This window comes from Trachurus japonicus, chromosome 5 (genome assembly GCF_045865225.1).
Source record: "Trachurus japonicus isolate A0001 chromosome 5, Traja_1.0".
Taxonomy (NCBI): domain Eukaryota; kingdom Metazoa; phylum Chordata; class Actinopteri; order Carangiformes; family Carangidae; genus Trachurus; species Trachurus japonicus.
The window spans coordinates 31,587,508-31,604,708 of NC_140911.1; the positions used below are offsets into that span (position 1 = coordinate 31,587,508).

Here is a 17,201-nt window from a genome sequence, read left to right on the forward strand (position 1 = left end):
CAGGCTCAACTACCACCAGGAGTCTGATAACTGCATCTCACGGATGGCCATTTGAATAATCACTTCAACAAGGGGAGAAATTAAAAAGCCTCTCAGTGCGATGGGGCTCGGCACAGGGCCACACGCTGAATTCCAAATGAGGTGCTGGTATTCAAAAAGTAGAACCCCATTCTAAATTCTAAATTCTCTCTACTGTACCGGCTAACTGACCCCTGACATCTACCCAAATTAGCTCCACGTCGTATCATTATTCTATTTAATCTGTTAAATTATACACCATCACCCCCAAGCTGAGCATTATCTGCCATACAATGATGAAATGTCAATATTTATTTACACGTAATTATTCTGTATTCCTTGTCTTCTGCAGATGATGACATACTCGCTTTTCTACAGAGACGACAGATGAATGTGCTACCAGCACACACACACACACACACACACACACACACACACACACACACACACACACACACACACACACACACACACACACACACACACACACACACACACACACACACACACACACACACACACACACACACACACACACACACACACACACACACACACACACACACACACACACACACACACACACACACACACAGAGACCAAAGGAAGGCCTTGGTAGAGTAGGTGTCCTGTTTTTAAACCATGAGGCAACAGACTTGTCAAAAGGCCACGACAGGCTCAAACCACCATTAACGAGAAGCTGTTTCACATCCTCTCATTCACACATTGAAAACAGCGGCTGAGGCTACGCGAGTATATCATCTTCTCTATTTTTCTTTACCGCTATTCAGTCCATTCATCAAAACCTTGAGGTTGTTTTAAAAAGGCATCAATAGTCACTAACTAACTCTGCTCAGTGAGATTCGACTTGAAAGAACAAATATCAAAGTCACTGTATTATAAGACTACCTACACCTACACTGAATCAACAATGTAAAGAGTCCATCACATTATGAGCCTTCACAACGTCCTCAGCCATGAACACACTGCTTTGATGGATGCAACATTAGCACAAATTTTTCACATAACGTGTGCCGTGATTCATATTTCTGCCTGCAATGTAAAACGCAAACACATCGCCTGCACCCCAAGTCTATTCTTGAACAGCCGGCCAGCAAAACAACAGCAAAATGTCACTTTCACCATTTTATGACAATTATATTGTACACACTTGCTTCAGTTTACAGATGTTAACTGCTTGTAAAGCGGGGCTCTCTCTAAAATGCTGAATTCCTTAAGTTGCGAGACAGACTGATAATTGCTTGTCATTTCTAGAAAATGTGCTTAACAAAACTAGTCCCTGCTTACTTAGATGGGGCTAAGATCAAAACTTAAACAGCATGTGTCTTCCACAGCTTCATGCTCAGATAGCCTCAATCCAGACAGCTCCCTGTAGGCTTGCTATTTAAAGGATGGGTGATTAAGAAGCAAACCAGGTCTGACCTTTGATTGTGGGTGCTGACTAACGCTATGGGCATTTCGTTAGTTGCAGCATAAGGTCTGGCACGGTTGAGACGTTTGGGGGAATTTTAATGTTTTGTTTTAGTCATAAATTCAACCGTTTAATCCGGATTTTGTGGTAAAATTAACTAAAGTACATGAGTATAATGCAGTCAGCTAATAATCTGCACCTCTTTGCACTTGAATCATTATTATGACACCTTGGCCTCATTGATAAAACTTGCGCAAGTTGACAGCGAGGCAAATTAAGAGTTCAGCCATCCATCCTCTTATTAAAAAAAAAGCCGTCAGGATAAAGCAAGGACACCGGTCTGTATACAGCTGCACGCAAATGCCACAGCTGTTTAGTTTGAAGTTGTAGCATTAACTCGTCCGTCTCTGTTCGCACAACAAATGGCGAAGGCATCAAAACAAAGAGGTGCATGCCCTGAGAGATGGGCTTGCGCACCACGACCAAATATTAAACTGCAACACAGTTTTATGCCATCTCGGGGCGATCCACAAGGGTACAGCACCACAGGCAGAGGACAGGATCGAGATTACAAAAAAAAGAAAAAAACAGTTGCACAGAATTCACCTGAAACATGCTTTACACTTGTTGATTGTCCAGCCACACGACAAACCTGCGCCCTGTCATCAGCTCTACTTGTCTTACATACAAGGATCTTTTTTTTCTGGAGGAATTTATAAGCCGCCCGAGAAACAGACGATTGACAGACGAGAAAACACGCTGCAACAGCTGTGAGTCAAATACCATCAGAGCACGCAGGAAAGCCAAATGACACTGGGCTCTCTCTCTCTCTCTCACACACACACACACACACACACACACACACACACACACACACACACAGAGACTTCATGCTGGACACACAGCGTCTCACATACCAAACAGCTAGCTAACGATAGCTGTTGGGAGGCTGGGATAGGTCATTATATCCCTCTAATACGAAGAAAACACACACACGCACGCACTCACACACACCTAGTCCTGGCCCAGGAGGAGCGCTCAGCTAAAGTTAGCTGGCTACCAGAGCTACCGCGGCTAGCTGTCAAAGTTGCCCAGTCAGTTGTCACCGGTTGCACGGCGGCGCTAGCAGGCTAACGCCGGAGCTGTCAACTTGGAGAGTTACAGCAACACGACCGGGCTGGACTAACACTGACCACGGGGCAACACTGACTGGCTCTCTGGGAAAACGGTGTCCCCGCTCGCCCCGCCTCGGCGAGCGGAGCAGCTCCGTGTCAGGGGCCTGTTCCCCGGGCTCAATCCCCACAACTTCAGTGCAGCTCACTTCCCCGTTAAAGTCGTCCATTTCGTGGGCCTTAGTTCAACTTCCATGCCCGTGTAGCTCACTTACTCTGGGTGAAAGCAGCTGTGACGGCGGCTCTCTGTAATCCTCACGGTAGTTTCAGAGTAACTGCCCCCTCCCCTTCCTTCCACCTCCTCTTCTTCAGCTGGCGGGAGCCCCCCAGGAGTGTCCTGCGCTCTTGACGTTATCGTCCTGTGCAAAGAGGCGCCGTGGCCGTGGCTGCTCCGGTGTGCCGCGGTGCTGTGGTCCCTCCTCAGCTTCTCTCCGCCTTCTCCCGTCGCCTTTCTCTCGGCTGCTCAGCCAACATCCGGGACTCTCTCCTCCTCTCCCCCGGTTTGGTTATGTGCCCGGAACTACTTTCACATACGACGACGCACATGAAGGTTTTCTCTCTCTGTGTGTGAGTGCGTCTCACCACTCCTGCCGCCACAGAAACTAGCGCGCGGTCAAACGCACGAGCCTGCAGTGGAAACAGCAGCGGGTGCATCCGAACATGAACGTACGTAGGCTACCTATAAAATTTATAAATTGGATTTATTTAGAAAGAACTGCAGATTAACACCAAGTAACGCATCTTCTGATATAAAATAGGACATAATAAACAAAGCACTAAAAAAAGACATTAAAATAAGTCGGCATAGCGGAATAAAGGCAGTAAAAAGTGGCGAACTGCCCACGTGTAAACCACTGTCTGACAACTCACCTTTGATAAAGTGATTGTCCTGGTGGAGGAAGTATCACATCCTTATTTGCTTAAGAGTATTGATGCCTCACTGTAGAGGTAGGCCTACACCGTGGTGTAAATGTTAAGTCACAATTTAAGTAGGTAATTAACATGTTTGTTTTTTTATTTGTTGAGGTAGCCTCATTTTTAAAGCAAGTCACAGTTTTCCATGTTTCGCCCAACCAACAGCTCAAATGTTTAAATGATTAAACATTCCTGAGAATTATTAGAGATAATTTAATAGTTCATTTAATAATATAGAGATTTATTTATAGAAATAAATAAATAAACGAAGGCAAACCATCACATTTGAGAACTTGTTATTTGGTATTTTGTTTGTCAATTTTACTGCAGTGTTTATAGCTATTTTCTCTGAGAGTAGGCTACTTGTATATTTAAAATAAATAAATAAAAAAACCTTATTCAGCCATCAAAAACACCAGTTAATACTGTGTCAACCAGGTTAATCATGAATTGACTAATCAGTGTTCACTGATGTCTGGATGGACAAGAAAAATATATATTTTTTTATACTGGGGGGGCAGATGGTCCCAACAACTATACTTTGCCACAGGAACCCCTGTAGAAGGAATACCAATAAAATGCATGTGGGGATCACACTTTCTAATAAGTCTTTATGTCTGCAGTTTTACATGTTAATAAGTTGCTTCATGAATTGTCTTTGGTCCAGGTTTGCTAATAGTTTTTCTTTTTTTTTTTTTACACAGATAAGCTTCCTGTTGACTGATAGCCTAAATATCAACATGAGCTTCTTAGTAACAGATCTATAGCATTTGATAATTGTGTAATATAAACCATTAGTTACAAATTGCAACATAATGATACGATCTCAGTGTCATTATGGTCTACAAGCCTGGCACATACTGAGTTCATGTTAACCTTCTTTTCCTTATTCTTATGTTTTATCATTATGTCTAACACAATCATCATAAACAGTAAGTAGTTGTTGTGTTTGGCATGGTTTACCTGTGCATTCTTCTACAGTGTTGCAACACATTATTATCGCGGTATTAGATGTTTACTTTATGGTTTTTACTAATAACTGTAAATTGTTTCCCTCCAGTCAGAGCTTCAGTGTGTAGGCCTATAAGAAAATGCAAGCATCAGCTTCTTGTAGTATATTATACACCTTAACTTTTTTTTGCTTTAATATCTTGTATCATCACCATGTATTATGTTCTTCTTTTTATGTGTGCCCTTTTCTCCAGTGGAAAGAGTAGCCTATGTGCCACTAGTTTCACATAAGAAGCCCACACATCTCGTATATTCTTTCGATAACCTCTAGTTATATCAACAAACTTTGAAACATTGACCTCTGACTTTTGGACTCTTGGACATATAGGCCTACACACACAGGACTCTAGATGTACTGGCTCATTAACAACATCTCAGCTTAACCATGTAACTTGGTGAATACTCATCAACGCGATGTGCGAGAACTGATCATATAGCCTAAGCTTTTAATTATCACATGAATGAAAAAAATCTTTATGTCTGTTCAGCAGTGCAACAGCGCCTCTTGTGGGTTGATTGCGGGTACTACTGTTAATACACCCTGGCAGTGTGGTCTACTCATTTTCATATAATGACAGTCGGTTTAATAGGTTTAAAGTTTATAAAGTCCGTCAGAAAGCTTTTTAGACCACATTATTTCAAATACATGCTACAGGATTGCGAAACCTAATGCCTTGTTCAAAAAATATATTCAGCAAGGCATTTCCCCCATCAACTAACAAGATGTCAGTTTTGTAGAACATGTGTTTCTAAAAGAGAAATGTGTATTTCAAAGTGAATCTTTGTGGGTGTGAATCGAAATTCGATGCTGTAATTATTTTTTATAATAGACTTTCTGAATTAATTAGCTCTCAATTTGTATTGCGTTTCAGAAAATGGAAAATTCCAGCTATTCGCGTTGTATTGAATTAAACATCTGCAAACTTTGATATGAATTTCTATACACCAGAGATTAAAAATAAATAGAATTTCCTACCTTGAGAGAGTTTGTTTAATAAAAAGCACCAGATCCAATCTGCCCATTTGAGAAATTGGATTTCAATATTTGCCTTTCAAGTGATTCTTTCCCAAAAAGTAGGATAGCTTGTTAAAGAGTCAGAAAATCAGCATTTGAAGTCATCTCTTTGTCGTGACATTTGCTGAGTCATTGGGACAGTCCAGACACAAAGATCCCCTCTGAGAGAAATCCCCCCCTTGTCCTCTAAGTGACTGATTGGCGATGCTGATGTTTCATAAACCCTGACACCTCATATGAAAAGCAACCGCTGCTTCAACCTGACTCAAAAGACACCATGTGTGTTAGCAGCAGCGCCGTCTGCGGCCACAGGGGGCGCTGACGGATTTCTCCTGCGCTTGAAAAGACCAAAGAATCCAGCTCAGCGGCTCCAGGAAGTGAGAAGTTGTTGTGCAAGCTGTCTGTCTGAGACCAGCCTCGGAATATAAAGTAGGGCATTTTTGCACCTTGTCTTTAAGTATTGTAACAAAAAATAATAATAAACGAGTGTCGGTTTATAGCTCATTCAGAGTACTGTCACCGTGGGGGGTGGTAACAGCAGCTGACGTTACGTGGCATTATGTCCACACTGACACACACAGAGTCACACAGACACACAGAGATAAGACTAACCTGTGCTGGTTTCTCTGCACCTGCTCTGTTCATTAATATTTTCGTCAACAACTAAGAAGAGTCCAACTTATTTTTTCCGTGGAAAACTTTGAAGAGTTTTTGTCCTCTGTGGCGGGACAGCTGCTACCAAAGAGACTTAATTAGGCGAAAGGTTAAGATCAAGGTTCAGCTGTGAAGTTTAGTTCAATGTCTGTTCATAATGTCGGTGCACTTTGAAGAGATTGGTAAAACACTGTCAAGTCTAGTAACTGAGATTTAACAACACAAACACCTGGTTTTATTTTTAGTTTATATCGTTGTTGTTGAATTGTGTTGCGTTTTACTGTTTCTCACTAACCGCAATACACTTGAACCCGCCATGACACACTGCTCCCAAAATGACCATGATGTTGACTCGAGTTACGTCTCCTCCAGGCATGTTCAAACATACACAACATACTGTAAGCAATACAATATATTGCATAATGTTGTGTTTAATTTAAAAACAAAAAAACTAAACAGATACCTGGTCAGAAATCCTTAAAATTACAGTTACATCTCTTCCCCTATCAAAAAGAATCCAGACTCTATGAAGTAGAAAGTACTTTTAAATTATGCGATGGGGAAAAAAGTCTCCTGCATTATGCCCAGTGCAGCCCTTAAAGTTTCAAAGTCATGTTTGTCTATGATGGGACATTACCTCTTTATAGCAAGTCTATGGTTGCTCTCAGGACTGTCTTACATTCAGCTGATGCAAAAAAATGGAGGGAGACTTATATTATTAAGACAGAATTCATTGCAGAGATGTTGCTATGCTGAAAGTAATAACAATATGGAGAACGATTACTCATAAAGGATTATTAAAACATTGTGTTTCCCACTTCCTTGAATGCAACCTAATGGCATGTCATTACAGAAATGTCCTCAAATGTTTAGTATGTTTATGATTCAATGTAATGTTTCACTGACTCTTACTGTGGCTCATTTCTTCTGTTTGTCCTTCACTATATGATCAGACTCGCAACACATTATTCAACAAACTAAACTAATGACAGTACCTCTCCTCTGTCTCACCAGGTAATGGCTGAACCCAGGAGGATATCATCCATTGATGGGAAGTTGGCTGAAGAATTTGCCGTCCCCTCCCACGTCGAGGAGGTCAAAGAGAAGATGTCTGCCTTTGCCGAGCATCACGCCGCGGCGGGTCGCAGGGTGGTCCTCATCACGTCAGGAGGCACCAAGGTCCCCCTGGAGTCACGCACCGTTCGCTTCCTCGACAACTTCAGCAGCGGCAGACGAGGGGCCTGCTCGGCAGAGTACTTCATGGACTCTGGCTACGCCGTCATCTTCCTGCACAGGCATCGCTCCCTCTACCCTTACACTCGCACATTCTCAACCATCAACGTGCTGGACGCCCTGCAGTTCAGGAGAGGAGAGGATGCATCTAATGACTGTAGTGAAGTTGAGGTGAACCGGCAGGTGCTTCCCAACATCACCAAAGTGCTGAAGAGATACCAGGAAGTGAAAGACGGCAGACTCCTCCTGCCCATAGAGTTCAGCACTCTGTCAGAGTACCTGCATCTTCTCAAAGCAGCAGCACAGGCTCTCAGCACAATAGGTACACTACATCAGAAATGTACTACTGTCTAAAAGGCTCTTATCCTGCATTATATTCATAACTTGTTCTTCAATGTTTATTCTGCCTTCAGGATCCAAGGCCATGTTTTACTTGGCTGCAGCTGTGTCCGATTTTTATATTCCAGCATCTGAGATGCCTGAACACAAAATCCAGTCGTCCAATGGTCCTCTTCAAGTGAGTCTGAATGCTGCTTTACATCCACTGTTTATTTTCTATATATATGATCACTTTGGAGATTTTGAAACTTCAAGGGATAGTTAAACATTCTGGCAAATTTGCCTGTTACCATAATCCCTATAGTCATAGCAGTAGGTTCATTACCTTTACCTGTGCATGTTGTTTTGAGATCAGTGGGGCAGAGACGTGAGCTGCTCAGTTAACACAATGGAGGTGAATGGTACAGGTCCCCTGTCCCTCATCAAATACACAATACAACAACTCCAAAACGCTCTGGTGGACAAGTTGTGACCTGCACATTCACCACGCTATGTAATATTACGAGACAGAGTTGTTTTCAAGGCAAATGCAAAGCCGGAACTACATTCCAGACACAGCTTCTGGGCGCAGTGATTTCAAAAGCGTTTAGTACAGCTACTACTACCTCAGAGCGTGAATGTGCAGTTCACAACTTGTCCATGAGTTGGAGTTGTTGGATTGTGTATTTGATGAGTTTTATGAGGGACAGGGGACCTGTACCGTTCACCTCCATGGTGTTCACTGAGCAGCTCACATCTCTGCCCCGCGGATCTCAAAACAACATGCACCGACAATGAAAGGTAACGAACCTACTCCTGTGACTATAGGGATTATGGCAATAGGTAAATTTGCCAAAATGTTGAACTATCCCTTTAAGATCAAGCAACATTAGCAAGTCCAGTTCTAAAATTGATCCAACATTTTTGTTTATATCTGAATAGCTGATGACACTGGCATCAGTTGTAGGAAATGTTCACACAGTAAGAAGAGAAACTAAGCTGGAGAACATGTTCACCATAACCTGACAGTGATACAGAGGGCTACCATGCTGATGCTAAACACACCAGCTTACTCAACATGTATCATTCAGCTCAGTGCAGCCTCAAAGAGCTGCAGCCACGGCCGGACACTCAGTTTAGTTCTTCACGGCAATTTACAGAATTTACTTTTGTCTCCTTCAGCTCAGCTTGAACATGGTCCCCAAGATCCTTTCCCCGCTGGTGAAGGACTGGGCCCCTCAGGCATTCGTCATATCTTTCAAACTGGAGACGGATGCGACCATACTGCTGGATAAAGCTCGGCGGGCGCTGGACACCTACAGGCACCAGGTGGTGGTGGCCAACGTACTGGACTCTAGACGTGGTTACGTGGTGGTGGTGACGCCTTCAACTCAGGCTGAGCTGATCCTCACAGAGGAGGATGTAGAGAATGGGGTGGAGATAGAGGAGAGGATAGTCAGCAACCTGACATCTGCACACGACAAGTTCATAACGCAACAAGTGGGTTGACAATCATCATGTGCACATCCACGATGCATGTCTCTGCTCTCCAGCTTTAGTTTGGCTTAACTTCATACTTGCCTGTTCAGCTGACAAAGTTACTGTGTCCTGCACGTGGTCTGGTTGCACAAGCTTAGTAATAAGTGTGACTGTACACGTGTTATGCCTACCCTTGTCCTTTAACTGTCCTAAAATAGACTCTATGGTCATGACACTGTCTTTGTACAGGGACAATATACAACCTAATGACGGTTTATAAAATGTTTATTCACACTGCACAATAATACGGGACATTTTGAAGTCTTTTCTACAACAGTAATCAACAGTTGAGTAAGTTGGTGGTATGGTTTACTACAATAAATCACCTATAATAAACATTTACAAGTGCAGTCCTTTGGTTTGTTTTCAATCCCACGGCTACGCTTGTCAGCATCATTCGGATTCTCTGTTGGTTACTTAAGTTTGACGCTCTTCTTGACACCAGCACGAATACCAGACAGCTCCCCACTGTATCTCTTCTCCTCCCGACGAACATCACGGACCTGGTGGAGACAAACAACAGTCAGTGCTGTACTATGCTTGTGGGGGCGTGTGTTTGACATAAAGTTGTGCTTTGAATAAGAAAGTGATGAGCCTGCAGACCAAAAGTTTTATGATGCACTTTGATGTGTGAAATACAGACCTGTCCCTTTCTGCGGATTTTGGCCCGTCTGAACTTCTCTTTGTTCTTGACTCTGGGATTGCGGTCAATCTTCTTCCTCTTTGGTGTGAGCCCCTTGTTCTTGGCCATCTGTGGAATTGGTAGACACGCTTAATTAGAGTAAATGGTCAGAGATGACACACACGAACACAGGGCGAGGGCGGGATACACCCCGGACAGGTCACCAGTCTATCACAGGGCTAAGGACAGTTGGATGGACACCTCAAAGGGCATTATGCCGCTTACACCATGGTCACTTACCAAATAAATAAATATTAAGTCAATTTTTTATAATTCAATGTGTTTTACAGTTATAATCACAAGTTTTTCACAAGCCACAGCTGAGTGGACTATTTAAGATCTCTCGTCTGAAGGCGAGGAAAAAGGAAAGACACTGTGGCCTCAGCGTAGAGCCACAGTGACTCTGCTGCAGCCTCGTAGCTGATGGGTGAAGGGAAGTGAGGTGATGGCTTAACGTTACGTGACAAAGTATTATTTCATTAGGCCAGTGGACTTTTCACTGCATGTGTGGTCAGAGGATGATGCGTTGAAGAAAACTTGTTATGCTCGGAGTCTCTGTTGCCACGGTTACCAACTAGCACTTAAGCCAGCGCAATAATATTTTGAACTGTCATCAGGCAATTTGACCAGAATGTCTTTGTGGGTGTCCATTATCACTTTTTGACAGACACCCTGCAGCCAATCATACTAATTTCCAGACTTCTCGCTAAAAAACTTCAAATAATTTGTGACATTTGAGTACGGTAAATAGATGTGTATCATGTAAATAAAATCATGCAATTTATCATTTGTTTTCATTATTCTGAATATGTATGCCATTATGTCACCAAATCATTTCCAGGAGATTGTGGCTAGGTACAATAGCCCATACAAAACTATTAACCCAAATAACTTCAGATAAGACCAAACCCAGATAAGTATTAAGATATATATGCTACTCATACTTGCATAGGAACCCTGCACAGTATAAATAGAACGCTCATATTTACTGTTACGCCCCAGCTAGTATGCACATGCACTATGGGCTTTTACAGTCGACATTCAACATGGTGTGCATGTATTGGACTGCAAGAAGCCCAAGAACCAGCACCACATAGCTGGACACACTGTGACATACTTATCAGACTGTCCACTAGGTGGCACCCTCATGTCAACAGAAATACTTTTTTTTTTTACCCTCTGTAAATTTAGTCTTCCCCAAAAAAAAGGTATGCTGCTTTAAGACCATCAAATCAGGGTTGTTAACTCATCATGTACCTTGATAAGCTTATAACTGTAGTGTATCTATCTAACAGACTGATGTGTATGATTCTAACTCTGTACCTGATAAGTGATTCCTCTCTTCGCATCTAGATCCACTTCTTCCTCCTCATTGTCATTCTCCGCCAACCTGCAACAAATTGATTGTTCTTCAGACCCTCATATGATTCGATCCCAACTGTCCAGTCTCCAAACTTAAGCCATACTTACTCTTCAGCTTCTGGATTTTTGCCCTTTCGCTTCAGTTTCAACCGCTCCTCCACATCTTTGTAGAAACGCAGAGCTGCTTCCTCATCCAGGTCAGAGTCTGAGGCCTCCTCCACCACGGGAATGTTTTCTCCAGAACCCTGCAACAACATACTTTGATTAGCATTCACATGACACATCGGCAGCAGATTCAAACTAAGGATGTGTTTCATTTCAAAGACTCACCTTTTCCTTCTTACTGGACACTCTGGACTTCTTGCTCTCCGGCTGGCTGGTGGCCTTATCTTCCTCGTCACCAGCCAGCAGCTTACGAAACTCTGGTGCAAGCCGAGCATCCACTGCTCCCAGTTCATTGATGAGCTGTGGGCAGATGATAAAAGAGTCAGTACGACAGAGTGCTGTGACTAATTAGGATATAAGCATGAAGGAGGCATTTCATGGTCCTTTGTGTCCCAGCCAAATAATTAATCCTGCCTCTGTCCGAACTAGAAAGAGCGTATGAGCAGTATTATGGACATCTAGGGGTAAAATACATTTGTTCATACTACTATACTATTGTGGACTTACATTTCTGTAGGTGAGCAGCCGTTCAATAACAGGGTGGTTATGAGCAGGGATTCGTTTTGCTTTCAGCACCAAGTAGAAACTGATGTTTGTGCAGTAACTGCAGCAGGAAAGACACAGATTATTCATTTTCATCAACAATGACTTGGAACAGAGCATCAAGTTACAATTGAAGTGCAACTTACTTGAGGTAAAGTTGCTGTTTTGTCTTGAGGTAGTCGGCACCCTTTGGAGAAAAAGACCACTTTTATTTGAATTGACAAGTTTTATTGCTAAAGCAACATACAAGTAGTAAAAACAACCACAGTGCAATCTTCAACACTCCAGCACCAAACACCAAATTTCTCCTTTATGTATTCTATTGCATCAGTATATAAATCTATTATTAACCATGAAAAAAGAAACACTTGCTGCTGCTAACGGCCTCATACCACCCCAGTTTAAATTATTGAAATATTTATTTATTTTTATAAATATTATTTGCTGATAGGAAAAGGAGCAAAAATGATTATGTATCATTGTAGAAATTATGACATCATCTGTACTTATAAGCTGTCTGTAGTCATACAATATACAATCCTGATGAGTTGCTGATGTTGCAGCCAGGACTGACTTAAGACTCCATATAAATTCAGGACTGGCTGGATAAAAGAAATAATGACAGTAAACAAAAAACAAAAGATATCTGATGTGGCAGATGTAAAAAAAAAAATAAAAAAAAATCATCTTTCAGTGTTTTTTGGAAAGGGAGAATAAAACTATCACAGTTGCATTCTGAAAATCATTTCAAGTTGCTTTAAAATTCACATCTAGAGATAAAACTGAAAACACCTCACCTTTCCTGGTGGGATCTTTCCATCCTTGACCATCTGCACAAGAGGCTGCAGCTCATCCTTCAGCTCAGTCAGCTGCTCACATGACGCACAAACACAGAACTCAGGTTGAGTACATGTGGGTCTTTAATGGTTACATTTTTCAGTATCTTTCAGTTCATCAGATCAGGGGTTGTGTCGTGTAATTGATGATTTGGGTGCATGTGTGTTTTACCTTTGCCTTGAAGTCCTGAATAAGTTCAAGCAGCTCTGGCGATTCCTTTTTCAGAAGTTTCATTTTTTCCTTCTGAGACATCTGCTTCAGGTCTTTCACGATCCTCTCCTCTTTCTCCACAGCCTTCTCTTCAGCCTTCTCCTCCACAGCAAACTCCTAAACACCAGAAACAACAGAGGTCAAACACCAAACGACATCATTGTCATCATAATAATACATGGATTTCTGTGAAATTGAGAGAGATTGAGAAACACAAAATTACCTGAAAAAAATTGAGATCATAATCTTCCTCGCTCAGGTTTGCAGCCAAACGTTGTTGGATGTTTTTTGCCTCCTCTTCTTCCTCTTGTTCCTCAGCTTCCAGCTCTTCTTGTGATTTCCCTTCTGTAATAACACAATGTACATGCTGTATAACACGTTCAGTTCAGTTCCTGTTTTTAAAGGGATAGTTCAACATTTTGGCAAATTGGCCATGACCCCCTATATTCTTAGGAGTAGATTCGTTACCTTTAATTGTCGGTGCAAGCTATTTTTAGAACGGCGGAGCAGAGCCGCAAGCTGCTCAGAGCTACGCTACGGAGGCTAATGGGATTTCTTGGTTTCCCTCATCAAACTCATCAAATACACAATCCAACAACTCCAAAACGCTCTGGTGGACAAGTTGTGACCTGCACATTCACCACGTTATAAGATAATAACGGAACGTTATGAGACAGAGTTGTTTTTTGAGGCAAATGCAGAGACTGTTTGCTGAAAAACTGCCCCCGACGGAAACGCGCATCAGCAGTTTTGCATGAATTTACCTCAAAAACAACTCAGTCTCGTAACGTAATATTCCCTGTTTTAGTTTTATGTTGTATTCGGCAGTAGAGGTGGTGAGGATTGTGTATGGAATGGGGTGCTTTTATTATGTAAAGCACTTTGTGTTCGATTTTTTAATTGTATGAAAAGTGTTAGAGGAATAAAGCTTAATTGATTGAGCAAAACATAGCCATACAGATGCTGAAGATCATGAATTGGCTCAGTAATAATGATGGAAATGAGCGAGGCTTACTGGTGGTCAGGTAATCAGAGTCGTAGTACAGCTTCTTCTTCTTGCCCCACGCCATTTCATTAGGAAGATCTGGGGGGACATAACATAACTGCAGTTAAACAAGCTGGTTCCACCACATGGTATAAACCAATCCTGGACATATGGACAGATTGTTATTACCTTCATCTTTTTTTCCCTCTAGATCACTCTCCATGTCCGAACCCTCTTCCCCAATCTCTTCTTCCTCCCCCTCCTCCTCTGATTCAGAATCATCCAAGGCCATCACCTCCTCCTGTGAAATTCAGACCAGCTTCAATTAGCTCCATTTCTGAAGGGAAATCCAAATACTGAAACTGAAAAAGTGCATCACCTCGTCGTCCATCTCCTCTGAATCACTCTCCATTTGAACACCACGGGCGAGAAGTTTCTACAGGGACAAGAGCAAAAGACGGGAACATGAGAAGACATGAACAGCACCACACTCTGCACAGATCTACCAATGAGGTGAACTTACTGCAATCTTCTCTTCGTGAAACTCATCGATTTTGTCCTTTGTGTATTGTGAGGATTTCTGAAGGACAGAGAGGAGAATCAGACAGTAACAACCACCAAACCCAAGATGAGCTGATCAAGTTATGCTCAAATGGCAGATTAGATGAAGACATTGTGGTGATCAGGAGTATAAAAACTGTACAATATTCAGAACACATTGTTGTTTGACTGAGCTCATGATATTATTACCGTTTCTTTATTTTTTAGTTTGGAACCATCACTACTCACATTTCATTTTAACTTAAAGGACAGGGCACACCAGGTCAATACACCTGGGTCTTGTTTTTACATCGTGTAACTACTTTTAAACCATGACCATTTATGTATCAGATGGTCCTGAATATTAAACACATTCACTTTATTCTAAAAAATATAAATATATATATATATATATATTATATTATAGATTGAGTCAAGCGTATATGTTTATGCTCCATGTATCTGATCTGTGGATGTAAAAAAATTGTAATTAGCTGACCTGAAATTTTCCTCTTATGTGTAACACTGTAGCAATGACATAAACACCAAATAGCTCAATAGCTCTGTCCCACTCATGTGCAATATTCCAGCACTTAACTACTCCAGTCCTAGTTTTTTAATTATTTTTAGCTAATTTTAGCTGAACTAAAAAAAAAATGCATTTAGTAGACCTCATATATGTATTTTTTAGATTATTGGGTGTCTTTAGCTTAATTTATATTGTAGATAAGTCTGTAATTCTTTAGATAGATCTGTTTTATTCTGTTGTTACAATGAATGAATGAATGGGTGCACAGCTGCTGTAACAACTGCAATTTCCTGTGAAGGATTATTAAATTATCTATCTATCTATCTATCTATCTATCTATCTATCTATCTATCTATCTATCTAACATATTATAACACAAAACTGGAATTCACTGCATGCATAACAGAGGATACCAGCTACAGATACTCAGTGAATCACCTTTCTGTCAGTGTTATAAACCTAAGTAGCCTAGCTGAGATATCCGATCACAACACCATACGGTTCATCCATCAATCCTTATGTTTCATGATCATATCATGTCATATCAATGACAATCTTCTTATTAACATTTCCACCACATACTGGCCCCACTTTCTCATTATTTATAACAATTCCTTACAATGCCATTAAAGTATCATTTGACATAGCATGGATAAGACACAAACAGAATAGGTGATAAGATGGATGGATGAATGAATAAATGTATGTTTATTTGAAACATTATTATAATAAAACAAAGTAACAATGCAAAAAAAGAGCACAGAAAGATAAAGCACAGAAAGAGTGTCTGTAAACTGTAGACATTGTAAGATTATATTAAAAGTGATTAAATGACACTGTCCTACCTTATCAGGGACAGGCATGTTCCTGTAGGTCTCAGGGTCATCTTCATCATACTGCTCCGTCCTCTTGGGTCTCTGTGTCTTTTTAGCCCTGAGCAGCAGAGGACAGTGGACAGACAGGCTCATGTCTCTGCTGGTTGTACAACTGGTAAACACTGGTACAGAACCCGGACATGCCAACTGCAGGTTAGCCCTCAGCTCTTATAGCCCTTTGATTCACAACATATGCTTACCCCCTCTAATGGAAAAATGGAAATAATGCCCTGTACCAGTTAGAGGGGTAGTGATACAAAATGTGGTTTCATTCAAAAAGTAAGTAAAAGTTTAAAAAAAAAAAATTAAAATAAGGATGTATTATGATCAAAAATAAGTTAACAGAGGAATAGTACTATATGATGAAATTGATGTATTGCAAACATATGGCACATAAATAGTCGGGTCAGTCTGGACCCATGTTGTGCATCAAAGGATAAAACAGACAGGCTACATTTCCTTTACCCTCAGAACTAAAGGCTGGACCAAAACAGCTACAAGTGCTGAAGCTAACTTTAGCCAGACTCACCTTTGTGCTCGAACCATGGTGGAAGTGGACCCCTGCTGCTCGCTACACGTTAGCAAACAAACAGTATGACACACTGGCAACTGAACGACACGTTTCAAAGCCGCTGTCTGTAACTGGAGATAATGACAAAACTAAACTAAAACTGTCTAGTTCAGTTTAAATGCGCACATTTCTACACCGGTGCCCATGTGCTTCCGTGATTTCTTCTTCTCCAGAGGTTATGGTGGTCTCGCGAGCGAAGTGAAAGGAGCACAGCGCCGTCTGGCGGACTGGATGTGTAACATCACGTCATAACTTCATCAACTCAAGCATGGTACCTCTGTATTTATGCATTAAAAGAAAGTATAAACAATTGTAGAAAGCAGAGTTCATCTGTTCTTATGCGTTTTGTTGATGTGTCAAAAGCTTTTGATCGAATCAAGAAGTTATTTATTAAATTAAGCCAAAGAGGGGTGCCTGGTTACAGTAGTTAGGATTTTGTCTTATTGGTATCAACTAAAGTCAAATGGGGCATTGCAACAACCTATGTCAGGATCATTTGGTGTACGTAATGGTGTCAGGCAGAGGGTTGATACTGTCCCCTATTCTTTTTAATTTGTATATTGATGGTTTATCTAAACAGCTGAATGTCTGTACT

The 17,201-nt window shown here is 41.4% G+C and overlaps 3 protein-coding genes across 5 annotated transcripts in view; 1 reads left to right on the forward strand and 2 right to left on the reverse strand.

The window, feature by feature from the left end:
- Positions 1 to 3,127, reverse strand: part of foxj3 (forkhead box J3) — a 74,999-nt gene extending 71,872 nt beyond the window's left edge. For 2 of the 3 annotated variants that reach the window (XR_015035877.1, XM_085777472.1), the window contains exon 1: positions 2,838 to 3,125. The gene's annotated coding sequence lies outside the window, so the exon portion shown is untranslated. Of the gene's footprint in view, positions 1 to 2,837 lie in introns of all 3 variants that reach the window. The other variant, XM_085777474.1, reaches the window with a different exon arrangement.
- A 2,738-nt stretch (positions 3,128 to 5,865) lies between these two features.
- ppcs (phosphopantothenoylcysteine synthetase) lies at positions 5,866 to 9,657 on the forward strand. Its single transcript, XM_085777476.1, has 4 exons — positions 5,866 to 5,992; positions 7,232 to 7,772; positions 7,864 to 7,967; positions 8,951 to 9,657. The coding sequence occupies exons 2-4, from the start codon at positions 7,235 to 7,237 to the stop codon at positions 9,275 to 9,277; spliced, it is 969 nt and encodes a 322-aa protein (XP_085633602.1). The 5' UTR covers positions 5,866 to 5,992; positions 7,232 to 7,234; the 3' UTR covers positions 9,278 to 9,657.
- On the reverse strand, positions 9,520 to 16,774 carry utp3 (UTP3 small subunit processome component). Its single transcript, XM_085777475.1, has 16 exons — positions 16,565 to 16,774; positions 16,006 to 16,093; positions 14,615 to 14,671; positions 14,471 to 14,527; positions 14,281 to 14,392; positions 14,122 to 14,190; positions 13,330 to 13,451; positions 13,068 to 13,223; positions 12,857 to 12,928; positions 12,206 to 12,246; positions 12,024 to 12,120; positions 11,682 to 11,816; positions 11,460 to 11,596; positions 11,313 to 11,379; positions 9,951 to 10,058; positions 9,520 to 9,810 (listed from the first exon to the last, which is right to left on the reverse strand). The coding sequence occupies exons 1-16, from the start codon at positions 16,579 to 16,581 to the stop codon at positions 9,721 to 9,723; spliced, it is 1,425 nt and encodes a 474-aa protein (XP_085633601.1). The 5' UTR covers positions 16,582 to 16,774; the 3' UTR covers positions 9,520 to 9,720.
- Between the last annotated feature and the right edge of the window lie 427 nt (positions 16,775 to 17,201).

Coding starts and splice junctions, on each gene's coding strand:
- utp3 (XM_085777475.1), bottom strand. Junction 14,191..14,280: donor AGAGGGAAAAAAAGATGAAG/GTAATAACAATC, acceptor ATGTCCCCCCAG/ATCTTCCTAATGAAATGGCG. Junction 11,380..11,459: donor AAAAATCCAGAAGCTGAAGA/GTAAGTATGGCT, acceptor AATTTGTTGCAG/GTTGGCGGAGAATGACAATG.
- ppcs (XM_085777476.1), top strand. CDS start 7,235: ATGGCTGAACCCAGGAGGATATCATCCATTGATGGGAAGTTGGCTGAA. Junction 7,773..7,863: donor ACAGGCTCTCAGCACAATAG/GTACACTACATC, acceptor TTCTGCCTTCAG/GATCCAAGGCCATGTTTTAC. Junction 7,968..8,950: donor CGTCCAATGGTCCTCTTCAA/GTGAGTCTGAAT, acceptor TGTCTCCTTCAG/CTCAGCTTGAACATGGTCCC.